Below are 17,342 nucleotides of genomic sequence, written 5' to 3'. Positions count from 1 at the left end.
AGACACGTGTCGAATTGTTTTAAAAACAAATATTGGCGGAATTAACACTAAAGATAACTTAAATCATTTGTATAATACTAGTTAATTAAATTTTATAAAGTATTGTTACGCCTGAGCAACGATCGTAACACTCTCGTCTTTTTTAAGGCGCTCGCCTGCGGCTCATACATCAAGAACGACACTTATGAATGTTAAAATTATATATTTTTGTCGAGTTGAGCTTAAATGAGAAGTAGCAAAAATTCAATGGCACTTTACCAGTGGCAGGCTCCTTTGCACAGGAAGCCGGCTAGATTATGGGTATCACAACGGCGCCTATTTCTGCCGTGAAGCAGTAATGTGTAAGCATTACTGTGTTTCGGTCCGAAGGGCTAGTTAGTGAAATTACTGGGCAAATGAAGCTTAACATCTTATGTCTCAAGGTGACGAGCGCAACTGTAGTGCGACTCAGAATTTTTGGGTTTTTTGAGAATCCTGAGTGGCACTGCATTGTAATGGGCATGGCGTTTCAATTACCATCAGCTGAACGTCCTGCTCGTCTCGTCCCTTATTATCATAATAAAAATAAAAAAAACTCCATGAGTGCTCTACTGATGGAGTGGCAGTAGTTAGGTCGTCAGTTAATTACAGAAATATATTAACCTATTTCTAAAAAAGTAGGAGTGTGCTTCAGAAGTACTTCTTTAGCTAAGCTGAACAAAATTTATCCAAAATCTTTTATATATTACTCAATCATGTCCAGACATATGGCAACAACGCATATGTTTTCTCTTAATGTGGTTGCTGAATAAGACGTTAAAACTCAACATTATCATCATCAACCGGAAGACGTCCACTGCTGGACACAGGCCTCTCCCAAAGATCTCCACGACGATCGATCCTGCGCTGCCCTCATCCAATGTATTACGACGGTCTTGACCAGATCGTCCATCTTGTGTCTACCAACACTGCGTCTTCCGGTACGTGGTCAGCATTCGAGGACTTTTCTGACCCACCGGCCATCTCAGTTTCGCAATCATTTGGGCTATATCGGTGACTTTGGTTCTCCTGCGGATCTCCTCATTCCTGATTCGATCTCGCAGGGAAACACCGACCATAGCCCTCTCCATTGCCTTCTGAGCGACCATGAGATTTCTCATCAGGCCCATAGTTAGCATTATAGAGCTAAAACTATTTTTAATCTACTCAGTTCTCATTACTATCTGTTATGAATTGACAGTGTCACCTCTTAAATAATGATCTTCACTATACATTTCAGCCCGTTTACAATTCATTTCACGTATTAGGAGGAGATCTATTAACTTCATGGTATCCCAAACGCGTCATCAGGAGTATAACTACAAAACTTAGCAACAGAATATGTACTATAACTGACCGTCTTTGTTCATGTTCGCCTGGAAGCACTTGGCGAGCCTGCAGGCGCGGCATTGATTCCTGTGGGTCTTGTCGACAGGACAGCGGCCCTTCATCTCCCCACCAGCCTTGCAAGTGTACACGCGGTTACGATGGATTGAACGTTTGAAGAAACCCGAACAACCTGTATATTAATATTACTTTTAAACTTTTTCTTTTTTTTTCTTTGATAATTAAGGCTTTGTGAACCTAACAGACATGGAACGTAGCATAGTCAATAGACACTCATCAACAGCTGTGCGCAGAATACGGGGCTTTATTAACCGTTATGTACTAAAGCCCATGAAGGCTAGAGTTTTTTTATGGAAAAGGAGGAAAAACGAGCACATGGATCACGTGGTGTTAAGTGATCATCGTCACCCACATTCTCTTGCAACACCAGAGGTATCACAGGAGTGTTGCTGGCCTTTAAGGAAGGTGTACGCGCTTTTTTTAAAGGTATCCATGTCGCATCGTCCCGGAAACACCACACAAGGAAGCTCAAGTTTTCCAAGGCTGTCTCCTATCTTATTATTCTGTATATTAATGATTATATATTGGTCACTTCCACCATTGTTAGCCAATGTTCGTAATGAATGTTCTGTATAATGCAAGTCTCTCTCCGAAAATCGTAAGCCGCCTAAAATTGGAAGTACCTACGGATTCCTCTCAAAATTTCGAGCAATTGTCAATACCGCAGTTATCTGGAAGGCAAACCAAGAGCTTCAGAGCAAAGAAGGATGATGATTAGAGTGATATTGAGATTCAATTGGGTCCCAAATTTAGAGCTGTGTATTGTAGTATTCTGCGGACGGATCGCTAGCTTAGTCTGGAGTAAAGACGTTGATTTATGGTCTGTTTTCTACCATGCATTATCACAGCAGTATATAGTGTTCTTTTATATCGTGGGTTTCCTAGAACATTCTTCCGCATACAACCAAACTGTTATGAACATCTTACGCGATATTTTCAACTCTATTCAAAAAACTGTAAATGCTTTTTGGACTGACCTACCATAAAGGCTGGCAATTGGCTCCTGGGATTACTCTGGTGTTGCTGCGTGAGCGGCAGTGATTACTTACCATCAGGTATACGTTCGTGTGTCGACCATAAAAATATCGGCTTTTTTAACCTACTTCAAAATGGAGGAGGTTCTCAATTCGATTGGTATTTTTTTTTATATATGTACACCGATTGCGCTGAGGTTTATCATCCGATTTACATTATTATCTGACTGATACCTTGAAATTAATAAAACACGACCTATTGATAGGGTTGAAGTCGCTGCTAAGCCAAATGTAATAGCAGGTACCTACACTTGCCATGCGTGACTTTGAGCGAGATAGCTTCGTCTAGAACAAAATACTCCATGGCACAGACTTAAACCCTATTAATAGGTAGTATTTTATTAATAATAAAGGCATCAAGTTTGCATCAGAGGTGTATTAAATTAAATCTTTAGTTATTTTATGCTTTTCAGTTATTGACGTAGTTTTTTTTTATTTTTTTATACATTATTGATTTCTGTGCATACAATGCATCCTTTCATTTAAAATGCATCCTATACATAGAACTTTGTTGGTACAAAACACATGTATATTATCTTATTATATCAAGAGCAAGCTTACCATCGCAACTGTATATCCCGTAATGTTTCCCGGAGCTTCTGTCCCCACAAACATTGCACGGTATGTCAAGCAGTCGGTCCCCTGTTGAATACAAACATAGCAACGTGACAATATATCTCTTTTTAATAACTTCCTATTTCATCATATAGTAATTTGTCTCTACTATTTGTGTTCAATTTTCAATTCTTTGGCTCCTTTGCACAGGATGCCGGCTAGATTATGGGTACCACAACGGCGCCGTTTTCTGCCGTGAAGCAGTAATGTGCTAACATTATTCCGTCTTTTCGGTCTTTAGTTTCCGTCTGAAAAGCGCCGTAGCTCGTGAAATTACTGGGCAAACGAGACTTAACATCTTATTTCTCAAGGTGAAGAGCGCAATGGTAGTGCCGCTCAGAATTTTTGGGTGTTTCAAGAATCCTGAGCGGCACTGCATTGTAATGGTATCAATTACCCTCAGCTGAACGTCCTGCTCGTTTCGTTCCTTATTTTCATAAAAAAAAAAACACAAAAAAAAAGTTCTAGGTAAAAAGTATCAAAGATAAGAATAAGTTAAGTTTATTAAAAGTTTTAGTTGAGATGCCGCGGTAATTCAAGTTCTGTATTCTCTGCGACCCCAGGAAATCATATGTAAAATGAATACTAAAAAGAACTATTTTTGTAAAGAAGATAAATAAGTACAAAAGCATCAGGAAGGGTACGATTATTGATACACTTCGCGGCTTTTCTCTGATGCCTGAAAGACGATCAGTATAAAGTCGTCTAAGCCCTTTTGGTGAAAAAAATAAAGGAGCCCGCCTTGAAAAGGATTCGCTGCATTAAAGATCCTACAGTAACACCGTCGCGCGCTTCACGCAAACAGAAAATAACATAATATAGTTTCTATTAACATTATAATTTAATAATTAGATTGACTGTTATGTTTATAATTGTGGTAATAACATAATTAAAGTTGTAGCACCGAACTAATTTATTTCAAATTTCAGAAAAAGTACGTAGTTTCTAATTAGAATTAATTGATAACATCTATAATAGCTATATTTCTGCTCAAGAAAATATTCGCTGGCTTATTCCACTTGCAGCGACGTTCTCTTATTTGTTGTAATCTACACCTGACCAATAATTCCATTAAAATTCAATTAAAGCACCGCTTCCGAAACAGAAGGCGCTCTGAGAGGGAAAACTACGCAAAAAATTTGTCTACTTGGGTGGTACACAACACATTGACCCACATTCACTTAATAATAATTTGTGCAATCTACTTTTTTTTATGAAAATAAGGGACGAGACGAGCGGGATGTTCAGCTAATAATTGATATACCCTACCCATAACAATGCAGTGCCGCTCAGGGTTCTTGAAAAACCCAAAAATTCTGAGTGGCACTACAATTGCGCTCGTCATCTTTAGACATAAGATGTTAAGTCTTATTCGCAGATGTTAAGTCTTATTCGCCCAGTAATTCCTATATAATGTCTTAATCTTGTTTAAAATTTAAATAGTATTTTTGTAAATTAAAACGAATGTAATAATAGCTATAATTTTTGCTTAAAAATAACATTTTTATAATTTATTATTTAACCTGTGACCTTTGCATGCTTATATTACCTCTAAAATTATTCTATTTAAATAAATATACACCCGCTGTAATGAAAGAATTGATAACAATGATAATGGCCGAAGACGAAACGGTCGCTCACGTAATCCTGGAATGTGCGGGGGTGGCCAACCGACGGGCAAAAACCTTAATCAATACGAGGTTGCTCCAGGAAGTCTGCGAACACCCCAGGAATGTTCTGAATTTCTGGAAGGAGCTGGGCTGGTTGAAGTAACTGGCCAGTACCGCACGCAAAATGGTCTAATTGCGGAGGAGCCCCTATACGATACCATAACAATGATAATTTACGACAACTTATAACCCATCTGTGACATGAACTCCATTTGATGTGTTACAAGACGGTGTAAAGACGGCCACGAATCGTCAAGGAAAAGGGGCAACCAAGGGATGGTTTCAGTGATCGCAACAAAAACACCGACGTTATTAGCGAGATTGGTGTAATCTGACTAATCCGTTTTGGGAAAGGGAGTGCTCAGCTTCATATTTACAGAATCAATTATAGAATAACTTCAGCATTGAGGAACTATTTTATTATATTAATTTTAAGACCAACCCGTCTTATGACAACTACAAAAATAATATTATAGTTGCTTACAACGGACTACAAGGAAAGTAGACTGTTCTCAGTGCAACTGTATTTTTTTTTATGAATTTTACGTCATATGTCTGCATATGAACTTTATTTTGGTTTAAAAGGGTACCTCCCAAAATGAATTGAAAAACTTGAATGTTGAAGAGAAATACGTTTTGCTTTACAGTGTCTGCAAGTTTTTAGTCGGTGTCATTTTATTATTTCGTTGTACCATCACAAATACCAGCGACCTGATGATGATTTTATTTTGTTGTTCAATTTTAAGTAGTACAATTACATTATGACATCATTGAGAAAAGTAGTGAAGAATACTTTCTTTATATATATATTTATTAATAAAAAACAAATTTAACATTGCAGTTTCAAAGCAATAAAAACCGCTGAGGTTTGTACAATTGCTAAATTAAGTCTACACCAACAGAGTTAAATTAATAATAGAAGAAATAGTTCACAATCGTTAGAAATTGGCTAATTTTGGTCTTCCATCCATCCAGACATCCAGAGAAGGTTTAAAAGGTGAATAAATATGAAAATTCTCGAAAAAAAAAATATAAACATATAAATCTTTTTATCTATTTTTTTATGATATTGCATATTTTTACAGACTGGGATACCAGCTAACATCAATTTACATACAGACAATGATAAAAAAATATATTAATGCACAGATACGACACTCTAATGGTTTCTAAAATACTAGCTGTCTTGACAGACGTTGTTCTGTTCATAATAAAAAAAAAACCCTTGCGGGTAGAACTTCGTAAAATCCGTTACTCGGCGAAAGGAATATTCCTACCAAATTTCAAGTCTCTACGTCTTCTGGTTCCAGAGATATCGTGATGAGTCAATATATAAGTGGAAATACTGTAATATACAGGATGTCCCAAAGTTATGGGACATGAAGGGAAAGTACCTTAAATATCGTAGATAGGGTATTTTACTGAAAGAAGACTTTATGTTATTTTTGAAATTCAGTAATTCTGCATTCAAAGATTTTCTAAAAATTACTTAATCGAACCGACTTAAATGTAAAAAAAACACACCTACTTTTATGATATGTAGATATGAGAAGTTAGTCAATTAAGAGGTATTTTTTGTAAATTAATTAATTAAATGCTCAAAATGTGATTCCTCCTGTCTTACTCAAATCTCCAATATTTTAATGAGTCCGCTGCCTTTTGATATTCTTATCATTTTATGGTGAATACTCGATATGATATAGCACAATTCTGTTTGTAACTCGCCCACGTTCTCGTATAACTTTTAAACTAAAAAAAAACTATGCTATAAAGTGTTTTAATTATGACGTCGGTACTTATTTACGAATAATTAATGCTATCTATGGAATGATAATATCTCTACTTTTCGGACTTCGTCGTCGGCAATAAATAACTTTCTTGAAATTTGACTCAAACATTTTACGTTGCTCCTTTCTTTTAAAATACTAAGTTACTTAAGAAGAGTTGTAAGTTTTTGGCCATTCTTTCGATTGGCATCATAAAAGTAGCAGTGTTTTTTTTTTAATTTAAGTCGAGTCCCAGACAAGGCAAGTAATTTTTAGAAAATCTTTGAATGCAGAATTACTAACTTTTAAAAATAACATAAAGTCTTCTTTCAGTAAAATACCCTATCTACGATGTTTAAGGTACTTTCCCTTTATGTCCCAAAACTTTGGGACATCCTGTATATATAAAAAATAAAATCTTATATATATATAGATATATAGATTATGTGCCTTCTGTTATGTCTGGCTCCTAAAGTAACATATCTATTTATTATTACTTAATATAACTAAAGTTAAACTTGACTATACTGAGCGCTCAGGCCCTACTTTATGGGAAAAAATATATAAAAGCAAATGGAAAATAAATGTTAAAAGATTAATGGAATCCAAAAGTCATTTTTATGTTTTACATACATAATGTGATAGACCTGAGTTCAACGGATTTCTCATCACAAAACGGATTGAAACAGTTTCTGTAAAAATATTATCAGATTCTTTGAAGTCACAAGCCTCTCTCCGTGTGTAGCTCGACACAGTTCAAAAGGAAAATCATATGAGGAGATTATTATAGATATATGAATTTAGTAATACATGTTTATAGACAGAGCTATGTGTGTTAGAGCACTCATGCGTAAGGCCCTGCGCATCGAACTTGACGTAATCGTGGCTAATACATGACAATCGTGTGAAATGGAACATCCTGTACTGTCATTATTATTTTTGTTGGATAGCTTTTAATTTAAGTTAGAAATAGCTATTCATTAATAAAGTTATGTTACTTATTACTAATAAGTAACATAACTAATGTACTAACATTGGGCACGTTACACGAAACCAAAACTCCAAGGAACGACTCGTCGTCCAAGGACGAGTGGAAGGCAAGCGGTCACGAGGTCGGTCAACTACGCGTTGGACAGACCTGATAAGGGCTGCGACAGAAACCACCAAAGTCCAATGTTCCCGTAACGCTGAAGATCGTGGCAAGTGGAGGCGCATTGCGAGGGCTGCATCATCCACCACAGATACGTCTTGTATCTATGGTGGTCTATCTACAGTCTCACCGAGCAACCACGACCACTCTGTCAAGAGTGAACGACTAAGGAGAGGAGGAATTACTTATTACATAGCTTAGTTATAAGTCTATGCTCTTTATTGTTGAGTGTAACAGGAAATTATTTAATGTTTTTATGGAGACTGTTTTAAAATAGAATTGTATATTATTAAAATTCGGTTTACGAATTTCAACTAAGTGTTGAAAGAAAGACGAAAGAAGTTGTGGAATGTCATTTGTAAAGAAACTTTTAAAAGCAAATGATTTACAGAAATTTAAAAAGTGCAAGTGCAGTCCTGGTTGTTCAAAATATGAGGTATGTATGTATGTAAAATGATATAAACTACGAAGTTTGTTCGTCTTTACTTTGCTTGAACAACTTTACCTACGCATACATTGTACTATATCACCTATGTTGTATTTATAGTTGTGCAAATTGTTAAAAATTGGTAGATTTTATGATAAATTTTGATATACCATAAAGATTTTTCAATCTCGCAACTACAGTAACTGTCAATTAGTTTTGAATTTTTTTCATATGGTCATATGGTTATTTTAGAAATTCAAATTGCAGAAAAGAAACTGTTGTTGAATTGTGTAGGATACAGTCTTATATTGCCGGGGTAAAGTTACCTCGTCCGGCAACTTTACCTACAACTAGGGCTGTCAATCATGCATTAAGGCGACACTAAATGCCAACGACCTTGAGCGATATGAGTTTACGGCTGCCGGCCCGCCATCTATGTAACAAAACCAATATTTTCAAAATTCTTGCGTAGAAAACAGTTTATATGCTTATAATCCTCGTTATTCACTACTAATCTGAATAAATGAACCTACATAAAAAAAGTACAAGCTATAAGAATAACTTTTCTGAGAGAAGTACCCAAAAAATAAGTCACGTCATGCCAAAAAACTTGTTTAACTTCAAAGAAATGTGGTAGTTCAAAAAGGCTCGACAGTGTTAACTATAACCAACAGTAAGAATTAGTAACCTACAAATAAGACTTAAGGATATGTGTAACAGGATTAAGTAGTGTTCATAGCTCGAAATGCTATACTTTAACCACAAAACTTGTCTAAAAACACCATGTTTGCGTGTTTTCTGCTTACTATTACATGTAGAGTGTTTTTTAATTTTTTTTTATCTTTATCGATTAGTTAATTAATTGTTCAAAACATATAATAATATGTTGATATCAATTTACTTGCACATAATAATATTTTTTTTTTAAATTTCTTGCTGTGATTAATATTCCAAATCATTACAGGTATTTTCAAAATGAATCCAAGAAATCATGCAACGAAAATAAGAAAAAAAATACTTACTGATTACGCTAAAAATTTACTTTCCTCGATTCTTAAAACTTACCAATAATTATTTTTCTAATTAAAAATATATATACCTACTTTTAAAAGGGATAGCTGTTTCATTTTATGTATTTGGAAATTGGCAACCCTGACGACATTCCCCTGTTTGCATGACAATTCTTATAATCGGTGATCAAATACTGATCAACCTTCTACCCCCACTTAGCTCCAAATCTGTGTAAACAGGAGTCAGCTCCAAAGAATTTACAAACACACATCTCAAATTATAACTTATTGGAAAAAAGAGAACTAATGGAAACAGACCATTTTGTAAAAAGTTAAGTATGGTCTATAAGAAGTTAAGTATATCTTTATAAAACAATATATAAGTTCAAATTATGTTAGGTAATTTAAACGCCTCTGTTACACAATGCATTTTATAAGATTTTTTTTTTCATCATATTAAATAATAAGAAATATTATTGACACACTTTTACACAAATTATCTTGCCCCAAACTAGGCGTACCCTCTACTATGGGTACAAGACAACGATATATTTAATCCAATATACTTAGTTCAACATACATACATACATATAAACATCCATGACTCGGAAACAAACATCCATATTCATAATATAAATGATTGCACCTACCGGGATTCGAGCCCAAGACCTCTAGCTTAGTAGTCAGGGCAACTAACCATTCGGCTACGTGTATATGGGTCAAAATTGCTTTTAATAGAATAAAATAATGCGTAATGATGTCTCTAACTAAATTAGGTTGTTTAATTATGTTTTGCTTACAACTTTTCACCTCTTATCTACTATAGAATAAATAGTACTTAACGTTGCAATTAGGTAACTAAGCTACGAGCCTTGATCTAAGTAAGATGTGGGCTGATGACGTCATCGTTGTCTGCGTTCACTTTGAATCACTAAGCGTATAGGGGCCTACGATAGGCAAAGTTAGCTGACGGGTTTGCTTTCCAATCTGCTGCAATTCCGAAAATTGAAACGGTGATCGATGTGGAATGGTCCCTGGTTATAAGGTTTAATAATTTTAACGTCAATATACATAAAAGCGACGTAAAACAAGTTTAATTCGCATCACTATTTCGTCACCCATTTATATTATATTATGTAGGTTTGTTTGTTAAATGACTTAAAAAATTGACTGGAATTTTCTTATCAGTTCTTCTCCACATAGTTATTTTGATAAAGAAAATTTTTGATTGCCGGTCCGCTAGGGTTAAGGTCTTGATATTAAATTTTCAATAAAATACCGGACATTATTAGTATTCTAATTTGAATTAACATCATTTTAAATGATGGCAATGTCGGATATAACACAGACGTCACTGTAAGTCAGTTGTATGTGAACACATAACAGACTGTCCAAACCACGACTAACCAAAAGTATTTGTAAAAGAGAGTAGAGAAATCTATTCTCCCAAGATTGGTACGTCAAGCCATTGAAATTAGGAAACACACAAATTTCAATAGAGAAGACGGTCTAAAATTATCTAACACCTGGGATCCAACAATATCTAAATTAAAACCCACAATGAAGACATACCTAAAGAGAACAATGTCAATAAATTTTGACATAAACCATCTGTCTTAGGGTATGTTCCGATATGCACTGCGACCACTGCACAGTGCTATCACTGTAAAAAATTCGTTCCGTTATGGACTGCCAGTATACTGCCGCAGTACCCTAGGAACCTATATGACGTCATAAATCGCCGCCATATTCTACTGTGAGCACTGGCGTTTTCGAGGTAAGGTACTCGCAGTACTTTGATCACGTGATCAGTCAAAACCACTCGAGTGCCTAACGTTTTATAAACAATACCTTCAGTTTAATCCCAAATATTTTTAATTTGACAGTAACTCAGTCTAACAACAGTTATTTTTTAATGAACTAGAAAACTTGATTACACTAATTTTAATGCTGCGTCAAAAAATGCGGCTGACAGTATACGGGATTGCATTCCGTTTTAAATAGTAACCAATATAACTGGCTATAAAGGAACGGCTTCACAGTATACTAAATTGACGTCACACTGTATAGTGTTCGCAGTTCATATCGGAACATACCTTTAAGCAAATATCACCACCGAGGCAATAAATGGCACTTAACTTCATAATGACAACTATGACAAATACTATCTTGACTCATTTCAACTGCAGTCCACTGAAAACGTGATCTGGAAAGGTCTTGAAACGTCGGGTTGACTAAAATAATATTACAAATGTAACATTTACTCAAAATCTAGTGTAAAGATACGGTTACAACTTTAAATCCTTTAAAAAGTGTTATATTTAAATAATGACAATGTGTTGGACTCACTGAACACATATTAGAGAAATATATTATTAAAGCTTCTATGACGAAGAAGACCTAGTATAGTAAAACTGATTATATTATAAAAGACATGAATGCAATGTTGACTGGTTCTGCGCAGGCCACCTAAATTGTATTTTAAATTAAAAATCATATTTTGCATGTTTTGTACACTTACATAAGACCAAGGCCATTTTTCGGAATATTTGTTTGTGAGCGTTTGAATGTAATTTATGTAATTGAATGAATGTAATTTCACTGATGTATTGTTGCGAATACCCGTAACATTTACCCCCTTATTCATAATGGTCCGCTAACTTTAAACAGCCGCTTAGGAGTGTTTTTTCTCATTCTCACTTAGGTCAATAGAAGAAGACAGAGTGGGAATTAGCAATGCTTTAAGTTTGCAGACTATTATGAATAAGGGGGTTAGTTTTTGTTTCAATCCAATATACATACGATACGCACCTAAGTATCGCTGATCTAAGGACGATGAATACTATCCTTGCGTGATACAGTTTTTACTAGTACGAAACGATAGGGTTAATCAGTTTAATGACAGCCACTAAGTTACCTATAATAATGAAAGTTAACTTTGAATAATAATTGGTTCTATTGTATTTAGTTAATTGTATAGATTAAGAAGTTGTATAATTTTCGTTTTCTTATTTTAATAAAGATTAATTATAATATAAAATACAAACAAAAAAATAAAGTAAACGTTGACATTCGCGAATAAGGACGGAGATGCCCACTCGTCTAATGTGTATACATTTTTTTTATCAAAATAAGGTTCGAGATGAGCAAGACGTTCAGCTCAAGGTAATTGATATGCCCTGCTCATTACAATGCAGTGCCGCTCAGGATTCTTGAAAAACCACAAAAATTCTATGCGGCACTACAATTGCGCTCGTCACCTTGAGACATAAGATGTTAAGTCTCATTTGCATCCCAGTTATTTCACAAGCGACGGTGCCCTTCAGACTGAAACACAGTAATGTTTTCACATTACTGCTTCACGGCAGAAATAGGCGCCGTTGTGGTACCCATAATCTAACCGGCATCCTGTGCAAAGGAGCCTCCCACTGTTTATGCGCATTTGAATGTAAATTTCACTGATGTATTGTTGCAAATTTCCGTAACATTTAGTGTTTGTTTCATTACAATAATAACATAAATTAAGTGTAAGTACGTTGACATTTGCGAGTATGGTCGGGGATGCCCACCCGTCTAATAATATTGATACACTTTTTACACAAATTATCTTGCCCCAAGCTAAGCATATATAGCCTGTGTTATGGGTTACAAGACAATGATATATTTAATAGAATATACTTACTTAAACATACATAAATTCATATAAACATACATAAATACACTTAAACATCCAAATGACTCGGAAACAAACATCCATATTCATCATATAAATGCTTGCACCTACCAGGATTCGAACCCGGCACCTCTAGCTTAATGTGTATACTAAAATTATAAGGCTGAATAGATTTTTATTAGTTTGTTTGACGTGTATATTACATATATACGTGAATATTGAAGCTACAACTTGCCACGTACAAATACAATTTTGTTTTGATCTTTAGTACCTAAATCTAGAAAAAGTTTCCATATTATAATAATGGCTATTTCTTATACATGAGTAAGTAAAGGTATTATAAGTATTTATAATTAATTATCCGTATTCGAAATATTACATATAAGATTATTGTAATTAATTATGTGAGAGTGGTACATACAACCTTATGTTATTTTTAGTATTTTTAACCCAAAAAGATAATATATTTAATAGATTTATGTCTTAATATTACCAAATGAATATTTGTATCGCCATTTTTAGTGAGTTATGGTGTGCAACCTAACATTTAACAACTCTGTAAATAAATTTCATTTCATTTTATTATACGACTTCAACCTACTATAATAGACCTAGAATAAGAACAAGAATAATTTATTTAAATCGATCTTTTTACAAATGTATTGCAAAGTCTAACCTAGGTCACTTTCATACTCTTAATAGAATTGTTCGTACTTAATAGCCTTCCGAAAGTTGATCGAAGTATAGACATGTTTAATGATAAGCTCTCTGATTTCGGTAGGTATAAACTTCGGAAATTGAAATGTTGCAAGACAGGAACATAATTTGTTGCTCAACAAAATTTCATTTAATGTAATATTTAAGTATAATACAAATGATTTAAGTTTTTTTTAGTGTTAATTCCGCCAATATTTGTTTTTAAAACAATTCGACACGTGTTTCGCCTCTACACGAGGCATCCTCACGACGTGTTGTCTCGCCAAAATCTGGCACGAGACTCACTTTGTATAATTATGGATTTCCGCAAAGTACCGCCTAATTCAATAAATTTTCGTAATATTTTAGTTCTGCCGTATTTAAGTAAAATAAGTTTTGTTCATATTTATTTATAATTGTATTGTATCTTATTATTTAATTGTATTATATTGTATCTTAGTATTAGTTCTTTTGTTGTTAAAATTCAAAAATGATGTATGTTTTACTTGCATGTGGTCGTTGCCTGTAAGTGCAATAACACTTAGACTAAGACTTATTTAGAATTATATTTAATGTAATTAGTTAGTGATTCTTGTGTTGGCGATGCTAATAAATTAATAAATAAATTAAATTACATTAAGTTTATATATTTTACAAGCTTATATATATGACTACATTGTGATTGTCATTGAATCGCCAAACTAGTCGGAGACTGTATCGTGGGATCAAATAGATCTATGATTTACAGTAAACCATTCTCTTGGTAGTACTATACTGTGAAATAATAAATTAATTAAATAACTACAAATTTATCAATACTGAATCTAAAAGAAAGTTAAATAAAAAGAAAGTAAAAACCTAATTTATTTTTTAACTATTTACTTCAATACCCTTTCATTTACGGTCCTATGTGAATTGTTTTTCCATTTGAAAGGACATTATTGATAAATTGCGTCGTCGTCTGCAAACAAATTTAATGAATAATGAATTATATTTTACTGACATCTTAATTAACACTTTGTCGTGCATGCAAAGTTGTAACGTGTAAGTCGTAAAGGGAGGGTGGAAGTAGGACCATCGCGAAAAGTTTTGGGTCCGTCCCGAAGTTACATTTCAAGTGGTACGCTTCACTTACTGCTGATTAAAGATCTTTTAATACCACCAACTAAGCACAGGAATATTTACCTACATCAATAATGTCTAACAATATTAGAAATACTTTTCTTTCCATTTATTGTACAAAATAAGCACATACAATAAAAGTTACATATCTAAATACCACGAAAACCCCTAAAGGGTATATCTGGGTATGTTGTCGTGTTGAAGTAATATGATAAACAATTTTTATATATTGCAAATGTTACTTCTAGTTACTTTTATATTAGAAAATTGTTGTACTTCAAATTATTAACTTTGTGCAGGTGAAGTTTTCAGTTCTGTTTTATTGTGTCTCTTTTGAATTAACTTATAATACCTACTTCTGAATTATCCATAAACTATATAAAAAGAGGTTTTCATTTAGTGCGCGCATCACGAAAAAAATACAAGATAGATTTGAATTAAGTCTTATTAGTTTAATTCCTGAGACACTTAGACACAATCTTAAAAATATTGCAATATTATCTTCATTTACTATGTTAAAGTTATTAGTGTTGTGTGTACGCGGACGAAGTCGCGGGTATAGAATAAAAATAATTGTTTTAATTGGCTTTTTTATAGCGAGAAATACATGTAGAATCTTTAAAACTATCATTTTGCTGTCTATCATTCTATCTACTATCATTTGCATTTTGATTATATTGAAGTAATTTCATAGAAAATTTAAATATGAGAATCCTCGAATATTGTCATCTAAGTAATATTTTCAAACTAACTATTTGTTTCGGAGTCATATTATATTATATGAATCTAGGTAAGGAAGGCGTTGTCCAAATTCCTGTGAATTTATTTGATAAGCCATATCAATATTAAAAATATTTTATGTTTTAAATAAATAGATTAACTTGGCCGTCGCATTAAACATTCTAACTTAATGTATTATATAATATTCCTTGTGAGATACATTATGTTTAAAATAAAAAAATTATACATTGTGTTTCCATGCGTAAAATAGTTATATATATATATACTAGCTGACCCAGCAAACGTTGTATTGCCGATATTAAAATCGCGATACAAAAGTAACTGTTGATCGTAGATGGGTGAAAATTTGAAGTTGTATGTATTTTTTTAATGCTGACTCATAATCAAACAATTTAAAAAATAAATAAAAAAAAATAAAAAAAAAATCGTGTGGACCACCCTTAACATTTAGGGGGATGAAAAATGTCCGATTCTCAGACCTACCCAATATGCACTCAAAATATTAATGAGAATCGGTCAAGCCGTTTCTGAGGAGTTCAAAGTTTAACACCATGACACGAGAATTTTATATATTAGAGAGATATATATTATATAGATATATATTATATAGTCACTTTAAGACGATGTTAGATTAGCTAATTACGTAATAACTTAATACAGAGGATCCTTAAGTAGGGACTAAATAAATTGACCGACTTGGTATTACATGGATCTCACAACTTTTTGCGGTAGCTGAGTTGAGAGACTTGGTTTTTTTTACAAGTTATTTTGTTGACATTGATGGCATATTGTTATTATAAATCTAATAATAAACAACACAACGTGTTGAAAAAATTTCTGTAGTTTTCGAAATATTGTAATTAAAGACTTTTGTTAGGAAGGGAGGGAATTGAATTAAATGTGAATATCTATCTCGATATAACTGGTTACATAAGTTTTGTAAATGTAATTCACGATGATTGTACAGTGTGTGTTTTGTTTTTCAATATCGACGTGTTCGATTCGTAGCAAAGGATATAGATTTATCCAAAATACAGAGACTCCTTTGAGTACCTTTTGCTATTCCTCATAGTTTTGGACTTAGCCACCCACGCCTTCTTATAAAATTTCTGTATTAAATCCATTTACATTATAATTTGATAATCGTTAATTTTATTTCTTATCATAAGCAGCGAAACGAATCGGTGATACCAATAGTATAAAAATGCAATTGATTCAAATGTGTTTTTGAATTTTTACGTTGTTTTTTTTTATATATTAGTACATATGTTTCTATTATGCTATAATAGTTAACATATTAGATTATTGTTAAATTTACACGAAAGATTTTAAGAAAAAGCTCATGATGATTATTTAAAAAAAAGTTGCGGAACTAAATAAATCAATGAATGACTACCGCTGCTTCCATATAAACTAAATATATCTAACACTAGTATTTTCTTTAATTAACGCGAGTGTTACACATTTAAATAAAACACTTTTAAAGGATTAAAACGCGTGTAATTGTAACTGTGTTTTTACATTAGATTTTTGCCTTAAAGTTACATTTTTATTATTATTATTATAACCCGACGTTTCAAGACCTTTCCAGATCTCGTTTTCAGGGGGACTAGACGAGATCTGGAGAGGTCTTGAAACGTCAGGTTAACAAAAATAAAAAATGTAACTTTTACGCAATAATCTAATGTAAAAACATAGTCACAATTACACGCGTTTTAATCCTTTAAAAGTGTTTTATTTTGATGTCTAATACTATCATAGGTGCCGACACTGTCTACTGTTTGTGTTGACTGACCTGTCCCCATTCTCCGGAAGGCCGCGAGCGGCGCCCGATGCTTCTCCCAAAACGTAGACAGCTCGACTTTTGACCTTCCAAAAACGACAAACTAAACACCGAACCTTTTTAAAGTTTCATCATTGTTTACCAAGTAAGTGTCCATTGAAAATTTAACATTGAAACATTTCTTATAAATTATAATCAATTTGATGTATAACTTAACAGATTATTCGCTT

At 33.4% G+C, this 17,342-nt stretch overlaps 1 protein-coding gene across 1 annotated transcript in view; it reads right to left on the bottom strand.

Annotated features, from left to right (window-relative positions):
• LOC126965487 (protein dissatisfaction) overlaps positions 1-17,134 on the bottom strand; it is a 54,566-nt gene extending 37,432 nt beyond the window's left edge. The window contains 3 exon segments of the mRNA XM_050809121.1: positions 1,376-1,537; positions 3,021-3,101; positions 17,125-17,134. Coding sequence (XP_050665078.1) covers positions 1,376-1,537; positions 3,021-3,101; positions 17,125-17,134 — 253 coding nt within the window.
• Between the last annotated feature and the right edge of the window lie 208 nt (positions 17,135-17,342).

The sequence above is a fragment of the Leptidea sinapis genome, chromosome 7 (genome assembly GCF_905404315.1).
Source record: "Leptidea sinapis chromosome 7, ilLepSina1.1, whole genome shotgun sequence".
Classification (NCBI taxonomy): Eukaryota; Metazoa; Arthropoda; class Insecta; order Lepidoptera; family Pieridae; genus Leptidea; species Leptidea sinapis.
This window is presented reverse-complemented; position numbering and strand designations above follow the sequence as displayed.